Here is a 21,825-nt window from a genome sequence, read left to right as displayed (position 1 = left end):
ATTCAAATTTAACACCATCCATTACAGTGACCCACTTGTAACCTACCGTACAGCAGAGCGACATCCACTTATCCACCTTTTTGAGTATGTCATTGTAATGGATGAACCATTGCATACCTAAAATAATTCTGACGTTGTGGCATCCTAGCAATACTTGTATAAATAATACAGTTTAATAATTAAAATTTAAATTAATAAAAACGAAAATATCTCATGGCTTTAAACAGTGTACTTATGTCACTAACCAGTTAAATTTTTTTTTTTTTTGATGAAGGTAGAAAAACTTTTTGGGAATCTTCTATAAAAATGTGTCATGTTAGTTATGAAAAGAAAAAATGTATGGATTTCTAACTGATTAAGGCGCCCTGTGCCGATGCCATTTTATCCTCAAAAATACACTCTGCAAGAATAACGATACCAGCTTTTAGAACCAACCAAATTTCATGATTTTTTTTTTAATTTCTAGGGGGAAATATTCTACAGCCTGCATCGATCTCTGTTTTTCAATATTTTATTTTCAAACTTTATAATATGTCTAAAATATATAAGATAAAAAGCATTTTTTCACAAATTTTTTAATACAATTATTTGAAATAAAATACAAAATCAGAGATCGATGCGGGCTGTAGGAAGTTTTCTTCTTTCAGATAAAAAAATAGTCATCAAAATCGGACAATTCTACAAAGCTTGAGAGTTATTCCCGTAAAGTCATTTTTTTCGATATAATACACCCTATTAACCCCACTAAATAGGTATAGGGTAGTATATTAGCGGAAAAGTCTTATAATTAAGGTGACAACTAAAATTTAAAATTTAATTTTCAAATTTTATAAAATTGTGGAAAATTTGAAAAACGGGCACCGGTACCCAAATTTTCGGGATTTTTATGAATTTTGTTTAAATATGAATTTTAAATGCATAATATAGAAAATAATTGTTTCTTTGTATCTCTAGTGTTTTTGAACTTATATTTAAAACACTTTATAAGGACCTTATTATTTTTATTTTTTGGTTACTATGTATACTATAAAAGTTAAAAAATTTTTTAAGTTATTAATGTTCAAATATACGAGTCTTACTTCAAACAATTTTGACATTTTAAGAAATCATAAAAACTAAAATACCTACTTGAATTCTGACTTCTATTAATGGTTTCTATAAATGTCAATAACATTTTATTTGTTTGGTTGAAAATCTTGAAAATTTAATACAACGCTCCTAATAAATTGTTACAATAGCAGATTAAAAATATTAAAAATACAGAGGCTTAACTTTTTTTATAAGCATTTAAAGTTCGATTTTTGACAGTGACCCACTTGTAATCTACTGTACAAAATAGCAACACCCACTTGACTACTTTTTTATTTTTTGTGTCTATTTATTACATATGATTTATGACAATCATTGAATTTTCAATCAAAGATCGTTTTTATACCTTTCAGCATGTTGAGGTGCATAATATGATGTATGATAATTTGGTGCAGATAAACAGACAATGCGCCAATGTAAAACGTTCATTACGGTAGGTGTATTATTGTAATATTATAGTAGGTATTTGTAATAACTGATTAGTAGGTACCTTGTTATTACTGGAATACAGAAACTATTTCTGAGAAATGTAAACTAAAATATGTATTTATTGAATTTTTTTTTATTTAATAATCGTTTTTAAAATTTTAATTATTTAAAAAAGAAAAGTACTGAATAGAAAATCAAATGAGTGAACTAAAATAACTATTACAATAGATACCAGAGAAATAAATTATACAATATATAAAAATAAGGTGATATCAAAAATATATTACCTATTTTTTCTCATTTATTACACGTTGTTCTCTATTACGACTTACGAGAATATTTCTCGGAGAATTATTATAAGTTTTGGAAAATGTCTATCTTTGATTCTTATTTATTATTAAATGTAATTGATCATTTATACAAAAAAAAATTTTATCTGTGATTACAGTCACGGATTTTTAATAACACCAATTGAATTTTGGCGAGTAATGATTTCTAGTGTCGTTCACGTTGGGCCCATACCATAATATACCACCTAAAACCGAGGTATCTTCAATTTGCCCGGACTACTAGCGTTCGTAGTGGTATGCTGTTAGAACTATTTACAAAGTTGGAACGTCTGATAAGAGTCGTTGAAAATCATGTTCTTTTTATCCATGGTTAATTAGTTATATTTGTTTATGTAAACTGCACGAGCTACGTTGTTTCACTACGAAAAAGTATGTACCTACTGTTTTTATAACACTATAGATTATCATTTAACTCTACTAATTCAATTAAAAGATCGGTAATTGGTTTGTTTTTAAACTCATAATAGTTAACACTACTTAGTTTCATCACCTGCAATTGTATCCCTATATTATATCTCATTTATTGTAAAAAATAAAATGTTTCTATTAAACACACTTAAAATATTACTCTAAATAAAAATACTTACTACAATTTACACAAAAATATATCTGCAAATATATACTGAACCACACACTTAATATGGTAAAGATAATTTTTTATTAGGTATAGGTATTATAATAATCCAATGTCCATATGCATACCTACTACCTAGTCAATTTATGTGACACATAGATTTACTATGTATACGGGCATTAGTGATAATATATTTTATGTCCTACATTGTAGGTATGGAAGATATCTAGCGGCTCTTGCATGTCCATTTCCAGCTTGCATTTCACACCATTCAAAACTGTTCTCATCTCAACACAGTAATTATTATAATTATCATGTTCTTTTAATTATCTATTAGCAATATTACCCAACCTTATACACTTATACATACCTAGGTAATATTTTATAATTATTGTTATTCATATTATTTTATTTTATTTGGTATTAAGATAATAGTGTCCACCAGTATTCAGTAGACCACAGTGACTTTACAATTGCGCCTGCAGATAACACACGGTGAGAAGCACGGAAAATAGGTAATCATTATAATTTATTGTCCAATACATAATGAAGGGGCCAGAATTATGTTCTTTTGCATATTTGGGAATATTTCAAGATAAAAGAATATTTTGTATAGTAAATAATATTAGAGAATATATCGATTAATTTTTGTAGATGTTCGATATTTTTTGTTGTAGTGGCGTAAATAATATAAATTAGCACATATGAAACATTTTAACCGACCGTCGTATAAATATGACACCAGAGCAGATGGAACAAAATATAGTTGTCAACTGTTTTCAAAAATATTCTTAGTTAAAAATTTTAAATAATTTAATATTAAATATTATTATTAATAATTTAATTAAACTTTTCTTTACATGTAGTATTTTTCATTATGTAGGTACCTATTTGTATCAGGCTTTTGTATTATTTTGCATATAAATGGATATTTTTAGTTCAAGAGAATATTTTAATAAAAAAGCATATTTTTTGCATATTTTATTATGATTTTTAAAGAATATTGGAAGAATATTTTCAACTTTTTAAGAAAATATTAGCATCTTATTTTGGCTATTTTAAAAGAATATAATTCCGGCCTCTAATAATGACACTAACATACATCATTTTCTAGGAACCATCCACCGAAAAATGAAAAACATATTTCTTGTCACTGTCGTCGGGGCAATGGTTGCGTTTGTGTGCGTTACTTACGCATGCAACGAGGCCGTGTGCGCATCTATTGTCTCCAAGTGCATGATCACACAGTCGTGTAAGTGCGATATGGTAAACTGTTCGTGCTGCAAGGAATGTTTCAGTTGCCTCAACAATCTGTACAGTGAATGCTGCTCGTGCGTGGGTGAGTCGTATGTATAGTGTTAAGTTAGGTGTATGTAGGTTCGGCTAATCTGGTTCTATCTATGGACTACCTGTCATTGATTGTTTGTCAAGATTTTTCATTCCTTCCATACAACACTATCGATATCTCAATGTTGATAAGTTGCTGTTCAACAATTTTATCTGTAAGAGTCATCTTCAATTGTGTCATTACCATCATAAGACACTGTAGTATCACTACTTTAAATCCAAATAGCTTTTGCTTTAATATTTGTTCAACAGTTGTATGATGGTTTGTTACTGCTGAATAGTTTGGCAGTAAAACAATAACCATAGTTTAATCATAGAATAGCCGGATTATCTTACCCGATTACTTGTATGATCAGGTATCATGAATGTAGGAAACTAACTCATATGGGTATAGGCACTATTGTTTTATAAATTTAATTCTATAACCCAAGTATTTTTACATCATTAATGGCATTACTATATGCTTGTATTCATTTTTGATTAAAACTATTATGTAAACAAATTCTTCTTGTTCTTTATGAGACAAAATAATTGACTACTTAGTAGTTAATGTGAAATTATTATTAAAAATTTGAACTCTAAAAATATGTGCAGTACTTAATATAAAATATAAACACTTCCTCTGATAGGTAATATGAACATATTTATATAATACATTACTAATTACTTATTGATGTTCTATGATTTTAGACATGTGTCCAGAGCCAAATGTTACTGTTGATGAATTGAGTAAAAAAAGTCAAGTTGAAGATCTGCCAGACTCCGTAGTGACTTTGTTTACTGCTCTTGTTTCGGAACCAGATACACAACAACGATGGGAATCTCTAACATTCCCCATCGATTTAGACATTGATATGTTCAAACCAGATTTTCAGAAAGACTTCAAGTTGTTGCAAAGTAAATTCCATTGAACTATCTATAAATTTAAAATAATTGCTAATGAAATTTGAAATTTAGAAAACTCAGCCCAAGATGTATCATCTACGAAAATAACACTGAATTGTTCTGTTGTATTCATGAATCAATGTTCGTCTTGGACCAAATGTAAGGCAGATTGTACATCAATGGGTGCTAAAAGCTACCGCTGGTTCCATGATGGATGTTGTGAATGTGTTAGTGAACTGTGTTTGAATTATGGATTAAACCAGAGCCGGTAATTCATCATAAGTTTCTCATTAAAATATATATTTTATACATTGCTCTAAAACTTTTTATTTTTAAGGTGTAAGAATTGCCCATCAAACGGAGCTGTTATGCCAACAACAAGTAATGCTGATTATGGTGATGATGAAGATGACGATGAAGAAATGATACAATAAGTAATGAATATTTATAACTTAAGTATTACTTTTAAATTTGTATATATTTTTATATTTTGTTGTTGACTATCAAATCAACAAATCCTACTCTACTTTTTAACTACTTAGATGAGAAAATTTACTTGCATAAACAAATGCTTTTAGTTGTAATATGGTGGATAATATACTGTCAAATGGTTTATCGTATCTTATTTTGATTTTAGTACAGACTATTCTATTTATGTTTAGTTAATCTTATATCTTATAAATTATAATATTAAAAATTTGTATTCCCTTTTATATGTTACTGTGTACACTGTACGGAGTTATTACTAATCAAAAATCAATTTAGTTTAGTTATTTATATGCATAAGACTCGTTTGTTTTTAATACATTTTCAACATTTCATACCTATTTATAAAAAATTAAATTTGAAGATTTATTAAATTTGCCGCAAATTTGCATACAATCATTATTTTTTAAGTTTTTACGTATGTTTTGTTATACTTATTTATAGTTAATAATTTAATATTTTAAGCAAATATTTTTTTTTTTTTTTGAAAATGTTCTTATTCTGATAAGTGTAAATGATACACCAGGTTTTGCAAGACTGCAAATGTTGTGTTGCCCAACTCTGCTCTCCTAAAATTTAAAGGTACAAATAAATTTAAAAAATATATTTTCGCATCAAAATATTCTGTTTGAACTGTTCCAGAATAAATAAAAACAAAAACTATTTGTATTTACAAAAATTAAATTTATTTTTAAATTATACAAATAACAAAATTTTAACAGGATTAATGATTATTGTGCATTAAAAGAATCACCTAATATGCTTCTATATTTATATACAAATAATGTAATAATATTATTTTTGCTATGGATAAGTCTGTTTTTAATAGTTATGTTGTAAAATTAATGATTTATGATGTTATTTGTTCAAGTACCATCCTAATAAGGATGAATTTGCGCTGTTATTCTCAACTATCAGTTAATTATACTATGGTGCATATTTCAGTTAAATTTATTGTATGGATTTAGAATTGTAAATGTTAATTTTTTACACTATACATGTTATATTATTATAGTTATTACTATGGAAGTACAGGATATTTCATATATTCAAAAATCAGCATTTAATTTAAAAATTTATATTTTTTATTTTGTTAATTTTAATTATTGTTAAAATACTTAACCTGTTAGTTGTGTATACCTATTTAATACTTATACAATGTTGGGAATATTAGGTAAAATAATTGTTTATTGAAAATAAAATGTCTTTCTTAATAAACACAAATATTATGTTATCATTGTTAATCTTAGAAATTTTACAGTAAAAAATAATTGTATACCTAATTTATAAGGAGTGATGAAAAGTAAAAACACTTTATCAATAATTCCACCATTGGCTATCCTTTAAAAAGAAAATCAATAGTTTTAAATTAAAAAAAGTGAGATCACAGGTTTGCTTCTGTATGGTAGATGTAGAGTGAGTCCACTACATAATAAAAGTAATAATTTGAGTTCAATGTTATGTCTTTGTATACAAAAAAAGATTTTATGCGGTGATGTTCTGTCAGTGGTCAGTCTATATCAAGTTTATATGATATGTCATGCTATGATGTATTTTGATATTGCTACTAAAGTAATTTCGTTTACTATTAGTATTATAGTAGGTTGATTTAATTTTAAACAAAAATAATAGATTCATTATAATTTTATTATTAATAATATCAGTTCTTGTCTGACCGTCGTGGCAAGCGAACGTTAATCACTTTAAATTTGTGGATCGTTTAAAGTGTTTTTCGTTTATATCTTTATCTTATCTACCATGTCATGTATTATATGTAATGAGAGTATTTCCCCATCTAAATTAATTATATGCTATGGGTGCAAAGCTAGGTATCATCCAACGTGTACAAAACTTTAAACTATGACGAATTACAAAAGTGTAAAAATTGAATTTGTGAAATGTGCAGTTAAAAAACGAAAAATATTTCTGTAATCAATAAATTTAACACCAATGGAGAACTCATTGATTTTAGTAACTTTGATAACAGTGGTAAACATACATCAGATTCAGTAAGGTTAATATTAATGAACGTAGTTACTAAAATTGAAAATCTTACAGAAACGGTTAAGTCAGTTGAAAAATCTATTAGATTCGGAACAAATTGATGATTTCAGTGTCAAGAATAATCCACTATAAAAAAAAATGTCAATAATGGTAGCAAAAATTGAAACTATGGAAATAAATAATAATAAGCTTAATAAAGAGGTCATTATACTAAAGGATAAATTAAATAACCAAGAACAAGCGATGCTAATTCTACAAAATGTCGAACTTTCCAAAGACGTAGAGTAAACCTTTTAAAATATAGCGGATATTGTTAAATCAGTTTCATATTGTTTAAACTGTAGAGTTAACCTTTAGAGTAAAAAGTAATAACAATAAGGTGGGAGATATTATAGTTCGTTTTAACTCTAATTCTATTAAAAATGAAATTATGAAAAACATCAAACTTTGTTTGAAAAAAAAAATAAAACTCCTTTAACTGCTAAGTATGTTTTTTTTTTAATTTCAATGATAGGCAAATATTTATTAATGATCAACTTACGCAATATAATAAAAAATTATTATGGCTAGCGAAAAAAGTGTCAAAAAAATATTACGTCAAATACTCATGGGCAAATAGTGGTGAAGTTTATATTCATAAACATGAAGGAGGACAGGTGTACAAAATCTCAAACTTTGAAATACTGCAACAGTTAGAAGTGAATAAAAGCATTACTGTCTTATGGTAAGTTTAAATATTATCTAATTGTTTAGATTAAGGTAACTTTTGTATTTTTTTTTTTTAATTAATTAATTTTTTTTGTAATGAGTAACTCCCATAACACTAAGTGTGATTTTTTAAATGTAGATAATGACGTTTTATATTACACAAAAAACATCTACAATTTTAATGAAATTGTTTACACTAAAAATAATTTTTTGTTTTTTAGTATAAATATCCGTAGTTTAACTATACATTTTGATGAACTGCCTATTGTACTTTTAGATTCATGTAATACAAAATTTGATGTTATTTGTTTATATGAAACCTGGCTAGCTAGCTAAGTCGGTTACTTTATTGATGGGTATGATAATTATAATAACTATAGCAAATGGAACATTTCTAATGGAATTTCAGTAAATTTAATATTAATAGTTCAATTCAGGTTATAACGGTGATAACTAGGGCTCGGAAGTTGATGACCTTAAAAACATCAAAAAATGACCTAAAAAAAATGCAAATATGACATAAAAATGACGAAAAATGTCTTTAAAAAATGACCTAAAAAAATATTACAAATATTTATTTTAAATTTATAGATACATTTTTTTTAATATTTTACTCTATTTTACTATAAAATTCTATATACATTTATCAAAGCTTACAAATTGCTTAAAATATGACATAAAGATGACAAATAATGTCTTTAAAAATGAAATAAAAAATATTTGTTCTATAAATTTATCAAACCGTAATCGACAAAATGTAATCGGCGAGATAAAATCGGATAGGTACTAATCTTAGTCCGTGGTAATTTCCAAATTTTAAGTTATCGGCATAGGCAAGAAACAATAAGAAGTGAACTAGTGTGAAATTAATAAAAATGACTTAAAATGTCAAAAAAATGACCTAAAAATGTCGAAAAATGACCTAAAAATGTCAAAAAATGACTTAAAAGGAAAAAAAGCCAAAAAATGCATAAAATTGCAAAATAAAATTTAGTTTTTTAGACTCACATGCTAATGAAACACATTTGTGGCCAGGAGAGCATCGTCTAAAAAGTTCCAAAAAAAAATGCAAAATGCCTCAACTTCCGAGCCCTACTAATAACCTAATGTTGTTCTTTCTTTAAATAATATGTAGGTAATTCGAATTAGAAAAATCAATAGCTTATGTCATTAATTATTATCATCAGTCTCCTAAGCGTGTCACTGAATTACAAATGTCATAAATTATGTTACTAAAGAAATTAATATAGAAGGTTTGATACACTGGTAGTCCTGAGACGGTTCCTACCGTTGTGACTTCCAGAATAAAAGTTAGTTAATAACCGAACATTGTTGAGTTATGTGAGTTGCCTTTGTCCTCTTAATTAGTGTTTAATACAAATGTGTGTTGAATCTTAACAGTAAATATTTTCTGATGTACAGTAGGTTAGAAGTGGGACAATGTATAATGGATTGTATTAAACTTGAATTCAATGATATAATATCATTGTATAAGAAAAACGATTCTGAGCGAAGACGGTTTATCAGTCTGGATTTTTAAAAATTTTATTATTTATTATAGCCTTTAAGTTAAATTAATATTATAATACCATAATTTTTTATTCGTTGCTACGGTGATAAACAAAGCGTTAGAAACTAAAATCCCATTTTAAGTGGTTTTTCGTGGATTCCCGTGGTATTAGATAACTATTGAGAAAATCGAAAAATGACATCTCTAAAGTACAATTGATTTTTGATCCAATTTGCTAAAAGATAAGGTACTATATGTTGAAATCGAAGCACTTCTTCTGGTAAAAAATTTGTATACAGGAAATAAAAAAAAAATAAAAAATATATATAAACACAATTGTAAAACCACTAGCTTCCTCGCTACGCTCAGAATCTAAAAAAAGGATTCTGATACATATTTTAAATCTTTTTATAGGTAATTTTAATTACATTTTTTAGAAATTGTTTGTTATAACTCAGACGTACAAAACTGAGTGCTTCGATTTCAACATATAGAACCTTATCCTTATCGTTTAGCAAATTGGATCAATATGGTACTTTAAAAAGGTCATTATTTGATTTTCTCAATAGTTATTTAATGCCACGGAAAAAACTACAGACAAATTACGAAAAACCGCTTTAAATGGGATTTTGATGTTTATCACCGTTTCAACAATTAAAAAATTATAATATTATAATATTAATTTAACTTAAAGGCTATAATAAATAATACAAATTTAAAAAATCCAGACTGATAAACCGTCTCGGCTAAGAATCGTTTTTCTTATACAATGATATTATATCATTGAATTCAAGTTTAATACAATCCATTATACATTGACTTACTTGTAACCTACTGCACAGCAGGGTGACATCCACTTACCCGCTTTTTTATTTATATACAATTTTTTTGGTAAACATAATTAGAAATAAATAAACATTTTTGATATTTTTGAAAACGCTGTTAAGCATTAACTGCTTATTTTTTTTCGCTATTTATGTTTCGCTATCGTGACCATCAAGTGATATATAGCTTCGCGATTTTGGCTGGATCCTGCGTTTCAGCATCACACGTTTCTGGTATTTTATGACTCACTACCCGCAGATTAGGGGTTGTGGCTAACAACCCATTAATGGAGATGATCGTGACACGAACCGAAACTATATTTACAAGTTACGATCTGTACTTTAAACAGTGAGCAACGACGCAGTTTTGGCAAGGGAAAAACATATGGGCATATGAACTAGAAAACATCTGATGGTACAATACACACTACTGGAGGTTCCATTCAAAACTCATTGAACAAAGTCCAGGTGATTTCAATAAATAACTAAAAAAAAATTAAATATAAAATCATATTAATAAAAATAAAATATTTTCATTAGTGAGTATTACCCAACTGTGGAGAACCGAACCGGCACCAGTCTGACTGAACGTAATCAAAAATGATCGGTACAGCGAAATTCTGAAACGCGAGGCCATTCTGACAAACCTACTGGCGAACGTTGAATTACTTTTCTTAAATGAGTGTAATAATATATAAATATATAATTATTATTTATTACTTCATACAGGAACATAATATGTTTTATTGTTATGGTCATTGTATAACAAACAACGGTGAAAAAGGCTGAACACTGTGCAGCTCAAACTTATCAGCAGCATTGATGGTTATACGGATGACAGTCAAGTCCCAGAAAACAAAAAAATAATACAAAACTCATATTTTTGCTATACTTAAGGCTTTTTTGAGTAACAAATCCGTGCACGATTAAAAAAATTGTAAGATCCACTTTTGAAAGGAATCATTCATTATTATTTATTATTCAACGCTCCATCACTGTGAACAGAGTATATATTTTATACATCTAACACAATATCTCCTCTTGTCATTCCATGTTGTTTTATGATATAAATCCCTCCATTGATTGCAGAATGGATACAACTTTTCAGAGAGTGACCCAAAATATATTTAGCGATAAATCCTGTAATAAAAATTATTTTTAAAATAAAGAAATTACAATATTTTAATTGTTATGATATCAGATTAAAAATCATCTAACCGCCAACGAAGGCATCGCCAGCTCCACTTGTGTCCACAATATCTTGGTCAGCTATTTCTGGTACTTCAAATGTTGAAACTAGACCCCCTATAAGAAAAAGTTAGAAGCAAACATTGGTACTCGTGTAGTATGCTACCTACCGGAAAATATGAAATACCTATCCTACCCACCTACCTGCCATACTTAATCTTATAAATGTTATATTTTTGTTTAATTTTATTACGGTAGAGTACCTATGACTTAAACTTTTATTACGATAAACGACGTATTATTATAACGGTGATACAATACTATTATAGCTAAATAGCCATTGTGAATTAACTTGTAAATATTCATCAAGACATTTTCATCCATAAAAGACCCTAGGTATAATCTTAACACACAATCTTAATTTCTAGGACTATATTGAATATGTGGTAAAAAAATCTCTAAGCGTATTATTGGACTTTCTAAAACGCCACTCATCCGATTTCAATGGTTTGGATTCTTTTAAATTACTCTACTGCACATTATTACCTACATCAAGCCTAGAATATGGATCAACCCCTTGGACACTAAATTAAAACTAAATACAATAAATCTATTATTAATTGTATCAAAAGAGTTCAAAATCGTTTTTTTTTAAATTTATAGTTTTCAAATTCAATATAACAATCGACCAGCATGATTTTACACCGATAAGATCCCTTATTAACCTACCAACTCTAATTACTAGGCGTGAACTAGCAGATATTTAATTTGTTTATAAATTAATCGATAGCAAAATTGATGCTCCTTATCTATTAAAATGCGTCCCGTTCACCATTCCAGCTTATAATAACCGTTCCACCTCCATGTTCTATTTAACATCATTCAGCACAAACTATTTAAAGTATTCTCAAATCCCAAGACCCATGTCCCTGTGTGGCAAACTTTCTACAGATGTCGATTTCTTCTTTTCTCCATTAAGCATGATTCTACAATATATTTTAATAATACTATGTTTATATCAGAATATTATCTTATTTTAAAATCATTTAAAATCATATTTTAGTTAATATTCTTATCCTAATTAGTTTTATATTAACCTTATATTTGTTGAACGTTTAACATATTATAATCTAATTGCTTGTACTATTGGGCAATTGGCCGTTTTATTCGTTTCGAATAAATTATTATTATTATTATTATTATTATTGTTATAACCAATGTTTAGATATTATACTACCTATTTTAGTATGTGTTGTGTCCTTCCTTTATTTGTAAAGCAACAGATTTGCAGTGTTGAGAAGGAACTCGTTCCGAAAGGAACGGATTCCTGGAACGAGTGCTTTTTGTAAGAACGAAGCTTGGAACTGCTTCCTTTAAAATAAAGAAAAAAGGAAATGAACGAATTGTTTTTTTGAGGACCGTGAACAAAAATCACAGTTCCTTCAAATTTTAAAAACATGTTTTAAATTTTAATATAATTTTCTTTGTTTCTACGTGTTAATAAGTATAAGAAGATATTTTTAGTTGCTTTACGTTTCATTCATTGATCATTGTTCTTGCCTAACATTATAAATAAAAATGTATTATTCTAAAACAGCAATTTTGTAAATAACTTAATTAAAAATGAACGAAAATTGGAACGAGTTTTTTTTAGAGCAACTTGATTGGGAGCAAGTTCCTTTTTTGAATAAAAATCAACGATCTGGAACGAGTTCATATATTAAGAAAAGAACGGGGAACAGAACGAGATCTTTTTAAGAAGGAACTTTCCCAACACTGCAGATTTGTTAGACCGTCAACTAAAATAGGAATTGTGGCCGTCCATTAACAAAACACGTCAATTAATTTGAAGTTGTATGGGATGTCGTAATAACAATATTACAATTTATAACGTATCAAAATACTCAATAATCGTCAGCAAATACGATAGGCATATTTTAGTTTAACATATTGTTATTATTCAATAATCAGTACCTGGGTAAAATACGGTTAACACCAGTAAAGTTTTTTGGTAGGTAGCATACTACTCTAACGAACTGGCGGTAGGTAGCATATTACCACGATATACATTTCGATACGATAACATTAATTATAAAGGTAGGTACCTAAATCATATTATATACCTACATATAACCTATGTGTGATTATGTAGATATAATTATGTATTTTTGGTTTTTGAACAAAAATTATTTCTGTGATATTATAGAATTTTTTGGCGTAGTTTACATATCGACTCTTAGATAAAGGTTAATTTTGCCATAGTTTACATACAGTTACAAGAATTATGTTCATGCAAATACTTACTCAATGCTACGATAACTGGTTTATCAGCTTGAGTTAAAATAACTAAGCGATACCCTTCTTTTCCAACATTAAATGTACTCATCTTGCTTGCGATAATTTCGATATCGGTTGTCTCCCAGTTATTTGCAAAGGCAAATGCTTTAGCTTCCTAAAATTTCAGAAAATATTTTGTACTAATAATTGTTTACATTATTTACAGTGCATTTAATTAAATCTATTCACTTCGGCATTTCCAATAATAATATTTATATATGATAAAATTGTCATAACCGAATCGAAATACGATTCGAAAATATATGGAGCACTCATGTTGAACAATAACGGACAATTCCGTTCGTCGGCGATTCTTCCAATTTTTTCGACCGTGCCTGGATTTGATACTAAGAAAAAGCCCTTAAACACAATTAAATTATAATTGCTAATTATTTTTAAAGTATAGGTAGTTCATTATACGATATAGTAAAATGTGAAACAAGATTTTTTTCATACGATTTGATGACGTGCTTAAAATTAAAAAAAAACATTTCTACCAATTTAACAAATTAAAATAACTTATTCAATATCATGCAATGAATTAACTTACAGTCACTAGATAAAACTTTGCATTTTGAATTATTTTCTGGTTTTCTGGGACTTCTAAATGGTCATCTGTTAATTTCCACGATGCTGATAAATTCGAGCACAGTGATCGGTGTTTTCCACCGTTTGTTACAATGACAGCACATGTTCCTGTAGATATATGAAGTAATAAAAAATAATTATATATTTATATATATCATACACTTATTGAAGAAAAAATTGTAATTCAATGTTCACCAGTAGGTATGTCAGAATGGTATTGGTATTTTACGTCCAATCCGTCCCGAATCGCCTCGCGTTTCAGAATTTCGCTGTACCGATCATTACCGACTGCACCAAAGAACGTAACCGAATTCGGTTCCTCTAATACCCACTAAACAATATTTTTATGTTTTTATTTTTTTATAATAAAATTTTATTTTTATTTTGATTTAGTTCATTATTGAAATAACCTGGACGAATCTCAATGAGTTTTGACCAGAACCCCCAGCAGAGTAATGTACGTTCGGATCCTTTACTAGTTCTTCATATATGCCCATTTGTTTTTCGCCCACCAAAACTGCATCGTTGCTCTTCAGATGGTATCTTTTCAATATATTTTCGTTTCCTACCACGGTCATGTCCAACAGTGGGTGGCAAAAACCCACGACCATTCCAGGTCTTAAATTAATAAAATCGAATTAAATATATGATATGATAAATATTCAATAAACTTCGTATATTTACATACTTGACAATATTGTGACGATCGTCTATGAGTTTGTCTAGTTTTTGATAGCTCCACTAAAAAAAATACATTAATTTTGAAATACTATTAGAAAGTTTGTAACTATTTTAGGTTTTCAATGAATTAGTAGATATTTTAAGTATGCACAGACATAGACCTGCAATGACTCTTAGTTCCTGGTGGTAGCACATTAAAAACTAGCGCCTATCAAAAAGTAACATACGATTTTTATTAAATTTACATAAAAAAAAATTTTATAAATAAAACACATTCAAATTATTTTATAATATTTGGATTTTTCAAGATTTAATATTTAAATCCTAACCAATCCATTGGGGTATTTTTTTTTTTTAATAATTAGTACCTTTGGTGAAGGGTCCTTTGTGTGCACAAATATGTAAACAGTGCAGGGAAATGATACATACTTTTATAAGAACATAGGCACTGGAGGCCTTTATGCAATCCATAAATAATATTCCTCTAGAATAACTCATAATGTGAGAAAGTTTGTAAGAGAAACGTATTGTTGTCGATCCAGTTCAAAATTTCTTGAAATATTAGCTCCCGTCAAAATGTAAATGCATACAACAGTCGTCGTTCAAAAAATATAACATCATGTTTGTTTCAAATAAAACTATACAGTGTTTAATCATTAGCAACAATATTTTTTTTTTTTTTTAATATTCTATTGTTTTAAAATGTTTAAAAAAAACCTAAATAAATGGTTTAATTTTTTTCCTTATTTATGACATTATAAGTTTGCACAAATATAATTGAATAGTGTTCATATTCAATGAATATACATCTAACAATCTTATTAAGATTCTGAAAGGAGTGGTGGATGTATTTACTTATAGTTTTCAATATTAAAACAACGTTTTCCTCTGCACGTTTCAAAAACATTTGATATTTGAATGTCCATGGTAGGTACTACACGAAATAAAATGACTCGTGTCCCGATAGCATCACACGTTCGACTAAATAATAGGCATATATAATAACATACAGCGGTCGTCAATAACGCACACATTTATCTAAAATCGCATTATCGTTTGAACTCACTTGCATGTATCTTATCGAAATTTGCAATGCAAGTTACAATATAAGTCTAATTTAATAGTTGTATGTAAACGAGTCGTCATTTAACAGGTCAAAATTTGTGTACTGTGCGCAAACGAGTATCACCGATCCGGAATCACCTCACATGTCCAAAGGAGCGGCCCCCTCTACGACCAAAATGTACCCTTCCCTGTTCGGCCAAAACTTACCGTTCCCTTTTCTGCCACTGTCCTTTTTCGGCCAGTACTTACAGTTTTCTTTAAAATTTACAATTATAATAACTGAACTTAAGAATTATTATAATTAATTAAACATCTGATTTTTTTTTATTAACATTCTTCAATGTAAGCTTCATTTAGTCATTGCCGTTCCACATTTTTTGCATCATGAGAGTTTTTAAAATGTTGATACTTTTAATTTTTATGCATATATAATCTGTTTAAACTTCATTAATAAGGACGGTTGTTAAAATTGTAAATTTTAAAGAAAACTGTAGGTACTGGCTGAAAAGGGAAGGGAACATTTTGGCCGAAAAGGGTGATACCCGTCCAAAGTTATCGTAGTCATTAGAACAAGAATCTTTGGTTCAGACATTTTAAGAAGCCCCCTTGCGGACAAAGTCTGCGCACGCCCATGACAATGATATAATATCATTGAATTCAAATTTAATACCATCCATTATACAGTGACCCACTTGTAACCTAATGCACAGCAGAGCGACATCCACTTAACTACCTTTTTTTTGTGTGTACCTACCAAATGTTTTCCGTGCACTTTGTTTCTCAAACATTTAATTTCTTTATTACAGTACCTTTACCTGGACTATATTATAATATGGAATCTATTTTTTTAAACTGTTGATGATATTAAGTTATATTATTGTTTAATGGATAAAAAATCCAGGGTGAAAAATCCAATGATGAATAAAAAATTATAAATTTTAAATAATTACATACGAAAAACTAATTAAAATATTTAAGCTTCAATAAATTTAAGAAAATATTAAGCTTATTAATGATTGGCAAGCGCTGACAATAAATTTAAAATTATAAATAACTAGCTGTGTCTCGCGTGCTCCGCCCCCGTAGATAGTTTTTTGCAAATAGTGGGGCTGTTGCTCTTGCAGTCGTGCATAAGATTTGTTTATTTTATAAATAATTATGAATTATATTTCGGTCAAGGTATGAATAAACCAGTCAAGTAGGCGACACACGACGATGTACTCTTCCATTAAAAAAAAAGTCATGAAAATCGGATCAGTAGTTTCAGAGTAAATTCGACACAGAGATTCCATTTCACACATATATATATATATACAACGTGTATTTAGCACGTAAATAATATTATATAAATATAGAAGTATAGATATATTTAGGTTGTTGAATTTTACTTCTCGGAACAATTTATATGTACTAGCCGATGAAACACACACAAAAGAAAAAAGTCAGGTTGATAGATACTATCGCTTTCGGTCATGGGAATACCCGAAATAGCCCATGCAATTATACGTAAGTAGATTAGCTTTGTTTTTTAAATTAAATTAAAAAAAAAAAAATGTAAAATGATTAACCTAATTTAAGTTAGTATAAGGTATAAGATCAATTTAAAGCAATGAATACAAAAAATAAACCTAATTTTAAGCTAGTACTAATAAGAAAATAAATGTCAAGCATAAGAAATACCAAAAAAAAAATTAACTTTGTTTAACTTTTAAGTTATTATAAAAACAAAAAAAAAATGTGTCTATGAACTAAATACATTGTGAGCAAAGTTTATATGAAAAATGTATAATTAGATTAGTTAAAAGTTAAAACTATGTAGAATATATAGAATAAAAACCAAAATATGTAAAAATTCATAACATGTCAACATGACAATATATTGTACACAAATATTAAACTTAAAAAAAAAAAAAAAATTGTATAGCTATCATTACAACACCAGATAGGGAACTTAAAATATAAAATATAAAAGAATAGAAACACATCAATGGAATGCGGGGAGTACGAACTTTCAGCTTCAGTTCTATCTTCCTAATTTTTTTTCCCCTAATGTAATATGTAAACTTTAATATTATTTACATTGCCCCTTTTAGATTGTATAGTAAAATTTGTGTTCTTTATATATGTATATATAAATGTCTAGTTTAAATTGTATAACTTTTTTCAACTTTCAACTTTCAACTTCTAACTTTCAACTTTCACTTTATCTCTCCTCTACTTAAATATTTGTATTGCTCTCACTCTCGCCCACGAGTGATGTTGTGAGGGCACAACACAAAAAGTGCAGGGTGGATGTAATGATATGCTCACACACCATTATAATAAACTAAAATTGTACAGAATAATAAACAACGGCCAGACTGTCGCTTGTAGAAATCGGTCGCATCAAATAAAGCCATTGACAACGACAACTAAGAATTCGACACGCACTCATAACAATATTACGTAGGATATGTGTGACCTTATTTTATGCTGACGCCAAAGAATAATCTAGTTCCCAGGCCCACAATAAGTTAGTGACAAAGCCACCCATCACTCTCTGGTCAGCATCCTCGCGTCCGTCCCTTAAACCAGTGCATGAGCACCAACCACCAGAGTAACAACCTCTCAAGTACCAAAGAAACCGATTTCAACGAGCGACAACTGGACTTCTTATGCAAGCAATAATCAGTGCGTTTGTTAATTCAATTTGTGTACCTATTTGAAGTAGTACTTTATTTTATCTAAAACCTAAAACTCCTACAATATTGTCTACGAACAACTGCGAATCAGGTAAGGCATATGGTATAATATTTTATGTTGATTGCAGTCAATACATTCTATGTGCTTTTTTTCCATAAAATTATATTGTACGGTGTATTTGATATAATTCTAGAATACACGATCTCGAGAGCCCTCCGAACACCTGGAGGAAGGTAATAGCGTAATTTTACTATTCTAACTTTTACTATTTTAATATAACTATCGACAGGAGTCGTATTTATATTTATTTATATGTTATCCTATTTTACGTTATTACAAACTTATGTAACTTAAGTAATATTAATTTTATAACATTTAAAAATACAGGTGATTTATTTTCGGGGAATACACTCTCCCACATAAATACCTATTTGGGTATCCGGTGAATTGGTCGCGAACAATTGATCGCCGGTGAATTGGTCGCCGGTGAATTGATCGTGGGTGAATTTATCGTGGATATAATTGGTCGCTAGGATAATTGATCGTCAAATGAACAATTTTAGTTTTTTAATTATTTTATTATAATATTAGGTATATTTCTGAGTTTTATGCTTTTAAAATTTCTCACAGTTAATTAAATTTAAAATTATAATAAATAAATAAATAATAATATAAATAAAATAATAATAATAATATTAATAATTATACATTTTAATTTATTTAAAGTTGGAGTTGAAGATTATGGGCTATTCCTTTTAAAAAGTCTAATTTACTCCTAGTATGATAGTCGTCATATATTTTTATAATTTTTTCTGCATGGTCTTTGTACTTCCGTTTAACACCCATCGTCATTCCTGCAATTAGTTCTTCTGTCTGTAACTTGATAAGGCTCTCCTCCTTTTTGAACGAATCTATACATTTCCATATAGTTGGATGACACGCGTTCTGACTAGATGCAAAGCCATTGTGCCACCCTTCAACAGAATTGTTGGTCCGGGGGATATTTTCGAAAATATATTTAAAACAGTTCCACAGCGTCACTGGAAATAATGCTGGTTTCCTTCGATTTCTTCGATCAAGACGTCCAATCCACGTATCTTCAAAATAATTTGTTAAAGGTGTTAATATTTCTTCGTTCAGTGAATAAAATTCTGAGTCCAGTAGTTCATTCCAGGCATTTTCTACATCCTCTTCTGGTACAAAACTAAGTGCTGCCATCATTCTAATTTGCAAAGCAAATTCCGAGTCTTCCATGTACCTTTTTTGGAATCCTAAGTTTTGCAAGCGTCTCCAAATGCTTTGCGATAGATGAAAAAAGCACCCACGAACTGATGTGTTGGTAAAAACACTTTGAATCGCATTAATCACAGCTTTTTCAAAATCAACCATAATTGATTTTGGATTTAATGATTCGTTTAATGTTTTTAATGCGTTGTAGAAATTAACATATGTGGTTTCAGTTTTATTTGGTAGCAATGCAAATATTGATGGAAGAACATTATTAAATTTAATTCCGTGAACAGTGTAAATTTGGTAAAATAAATTTGGTGACGTAGAAAAAGTGCCATCAGCAAACCAGTGTTCACATTTTTGTAGAAGTTGTAAGTTTTTTTGGGTGGAGAAAATTAAAATTCTATTTTCTACAGGACCACTGTCGAACAATAAAAAAGGTTTTCCGTCAAATGTTGTTCTATAATCGTCTGGTATGATCAATTCTAATAAACTTTTTAGGTTTGGTGGAGTAGCTTGTTCTTTTTGTCGAATACGCCGTACTGTTCTCTTTAAGACAGACAATGATGGCATTTGCCCTGCAGCAGCACTTGTCAACTATCCAATTTAAAAAAAGCATACATTTTTAATTTAATTATATAAATATATTTTATAGGTATTTATATTTTAGGTATTTTTAAGTATTTTATATTATAGTTATAGGTAGGTACGTACACATTTATTATTATCGCTATACAAAAATACACACTTTATACAGGTCGGTCAGTGTGTGAGTGCAGCGTACGAAGCAGTTAGGTAACCGGGTGCGTATTTTCCTTTTTTAGTTAATTTTCCGGTATTTTTAATAAATTAAGTTCCAATAATTCACATATTTTAACTTTGTTTCAATCAACATTTAATTTTTACTGATATACTGAGAAGGATTTATTTAATATTAACTTACAGATGTCGAAGCTGAGCTAATTACAGCGCGAGTACTCAAATCCACATTTTGCGTAGCCATATTTTTGATCAAATTAACGGCTTTGGCAGCTTCAATATTTCCACAATCTTGTACATGATTGTGTTGTATTTCTTTAAGTATTTCATTATTAAGAGAATGAATACGACTTTTACATTTCATTTTTTTATATTGGTCACATTTCCATATAGACTTTTCTTCGGTTCCAAATTTTTCAAAAGTATACATATAACCGTTATAAATTAATTTATCTTTGCCTTTTTCACTCTTTATGAACTCCATTATTATAAAATAAAAAAACAGTAAACACACACAATAACGTACTAGCATGGACTAACAAATGCAAGTATGTAATGACAAATTGGTACGACCATCGGAATATAGATGACGATAAATCGATAACGATCGTATAAGCTTATCTAAGTTATTGCCACGCTAGTTCAATCATCTCGTGTGTACATCATATAATAGTATTTAAGATTATTATATCTGTTAATCCCATTGTAAATTGGGTTTACTGTACGTTATTTAAAAATAAATAAGAGTATTTGAATCATCTAAAATAATAAACATAAAACTCGGATGTGTATATTATAATATATATTAAATATTAACTATGTAATGAGTATAATAAAATAATTAAAAAACTAAAATTGTTCGTTTGACGATCAATTATCTTAGCGACCAATTATATTCGCGACCAATTCACCGCGAACCACATCATAATAATACACATAATACATTAATCATTGACTTATTTCGGGTCGAAATAATAATAAATAACGTTTATCTATCCAATGTGTTTGTAATTAATTTACAAACCCATAATAGGTATAATAGTACACAATAGTGTCAGATTTTTTTGTACACAAAATGCGACAAACAGT

At 28.6% G+C, this 21,825-nt stretch overlaps 3 protein-coding genes across 3 annotated transcripts; 1 reads left to right on the top strand and 2 right to left on the bottom strand.

Moving 5' to 3' along the window:
- Positions 1 to 2,194: 2,194 nt before the first annotated feature.
- LOC132936502 (protein twisted gastrulation-like) lies at positions 2,195 to 5,428 on the top strand. Its single transcript, XM_061003238.1, has 7 exons — positions 2,195 to 2,237; positions 2,656 to 2,738; positions 2,871 to 2,957; positions 3,557 to 3,781; positions 4,480 to 4,686; positions 4,747 to 4,942; positions 5,012 to 5,428. Exons 4-7 carry the CDS (start codon positions 3,574 to 3,576, stop codon positions 5,106 to 5,108), a joined length of 708 nt encoding a protein of 235 aa, XP_060859221.1. The 5' UTR covers positions 2,195 to 2,237; positions 2,656 to 2,738; positions 2,871 to 2,957; positions 3,557 to 3,573; the 3' UTR covers positions 5,109 to 5,428.
- A 5,793-nt stretch (positions 5,429 to 11,221) lies between these two features.
- Positions 11,222 to 15,498, bottom strand: LOC132939249 (uncharacterized). Its single transcript, XM_061006328.1, has 9 exons — positions 15,430 to 15,498; positions 15,008 to 15,060; positions 14,730 to 14,937; positions 14,515 to 14,650; positions 14,282 to 14,427; positions 13,921 to 14,091; positions 13,699 to 13,846; positions 11,425 to 11,511; positions 11,222 to 11,346 (listed from the first exon to the last, which is right to left on the bottom strand). The coding sequence occupies exons 1-9, from the start codon at positions 15,496 to 15,498 to the stop codon at positions 11,222 to 11,224; spliced, it is 1,143 nt and encodes a 380-aa protein (XP_060862311.1).
- Positions 15,499 to 19,467: 3,969 nt separating this feature from the next.
- Positions 19,468 to 21,166, bottom strand: LOC132939240 (uncharacterized). Its single transcript, XM_061006318.1, has 2 exons — positions 20,921 to 21,166; positions 19,468 to 20,574 (listed from the first exon to the last, which is right to left on the bottom strand). Exons 1-2 carry the CDS (start codon positions 21,164 to 21,166, stop codon positions 19,468 to 19,470), a joined length of 1,353 nt encoding a protein of 450 aa, XP_060862301.1.
- Positions 21,167 to 21,825: the final 659 nt, after the last annotated feature.

The sequence above is a fragment of the Metopolophium dirhodum genome, chromosome 1 (genome assembly GCF_019925205.1).
Source record: "Metopolophium dirhodum isolate CAU chromosome 1, ASM1992520v1, whole genome shotgun sequence".
Lineage (NCBI taxonomy): Eukaryota > Metazoa > Arthropoda > Insecta > Hemiptera > Aphididae > Metopolophium > Metopolophium dirhodum.
This window is presented reverse-complemented; position numbering and strand designations above follow the sequence as displayed.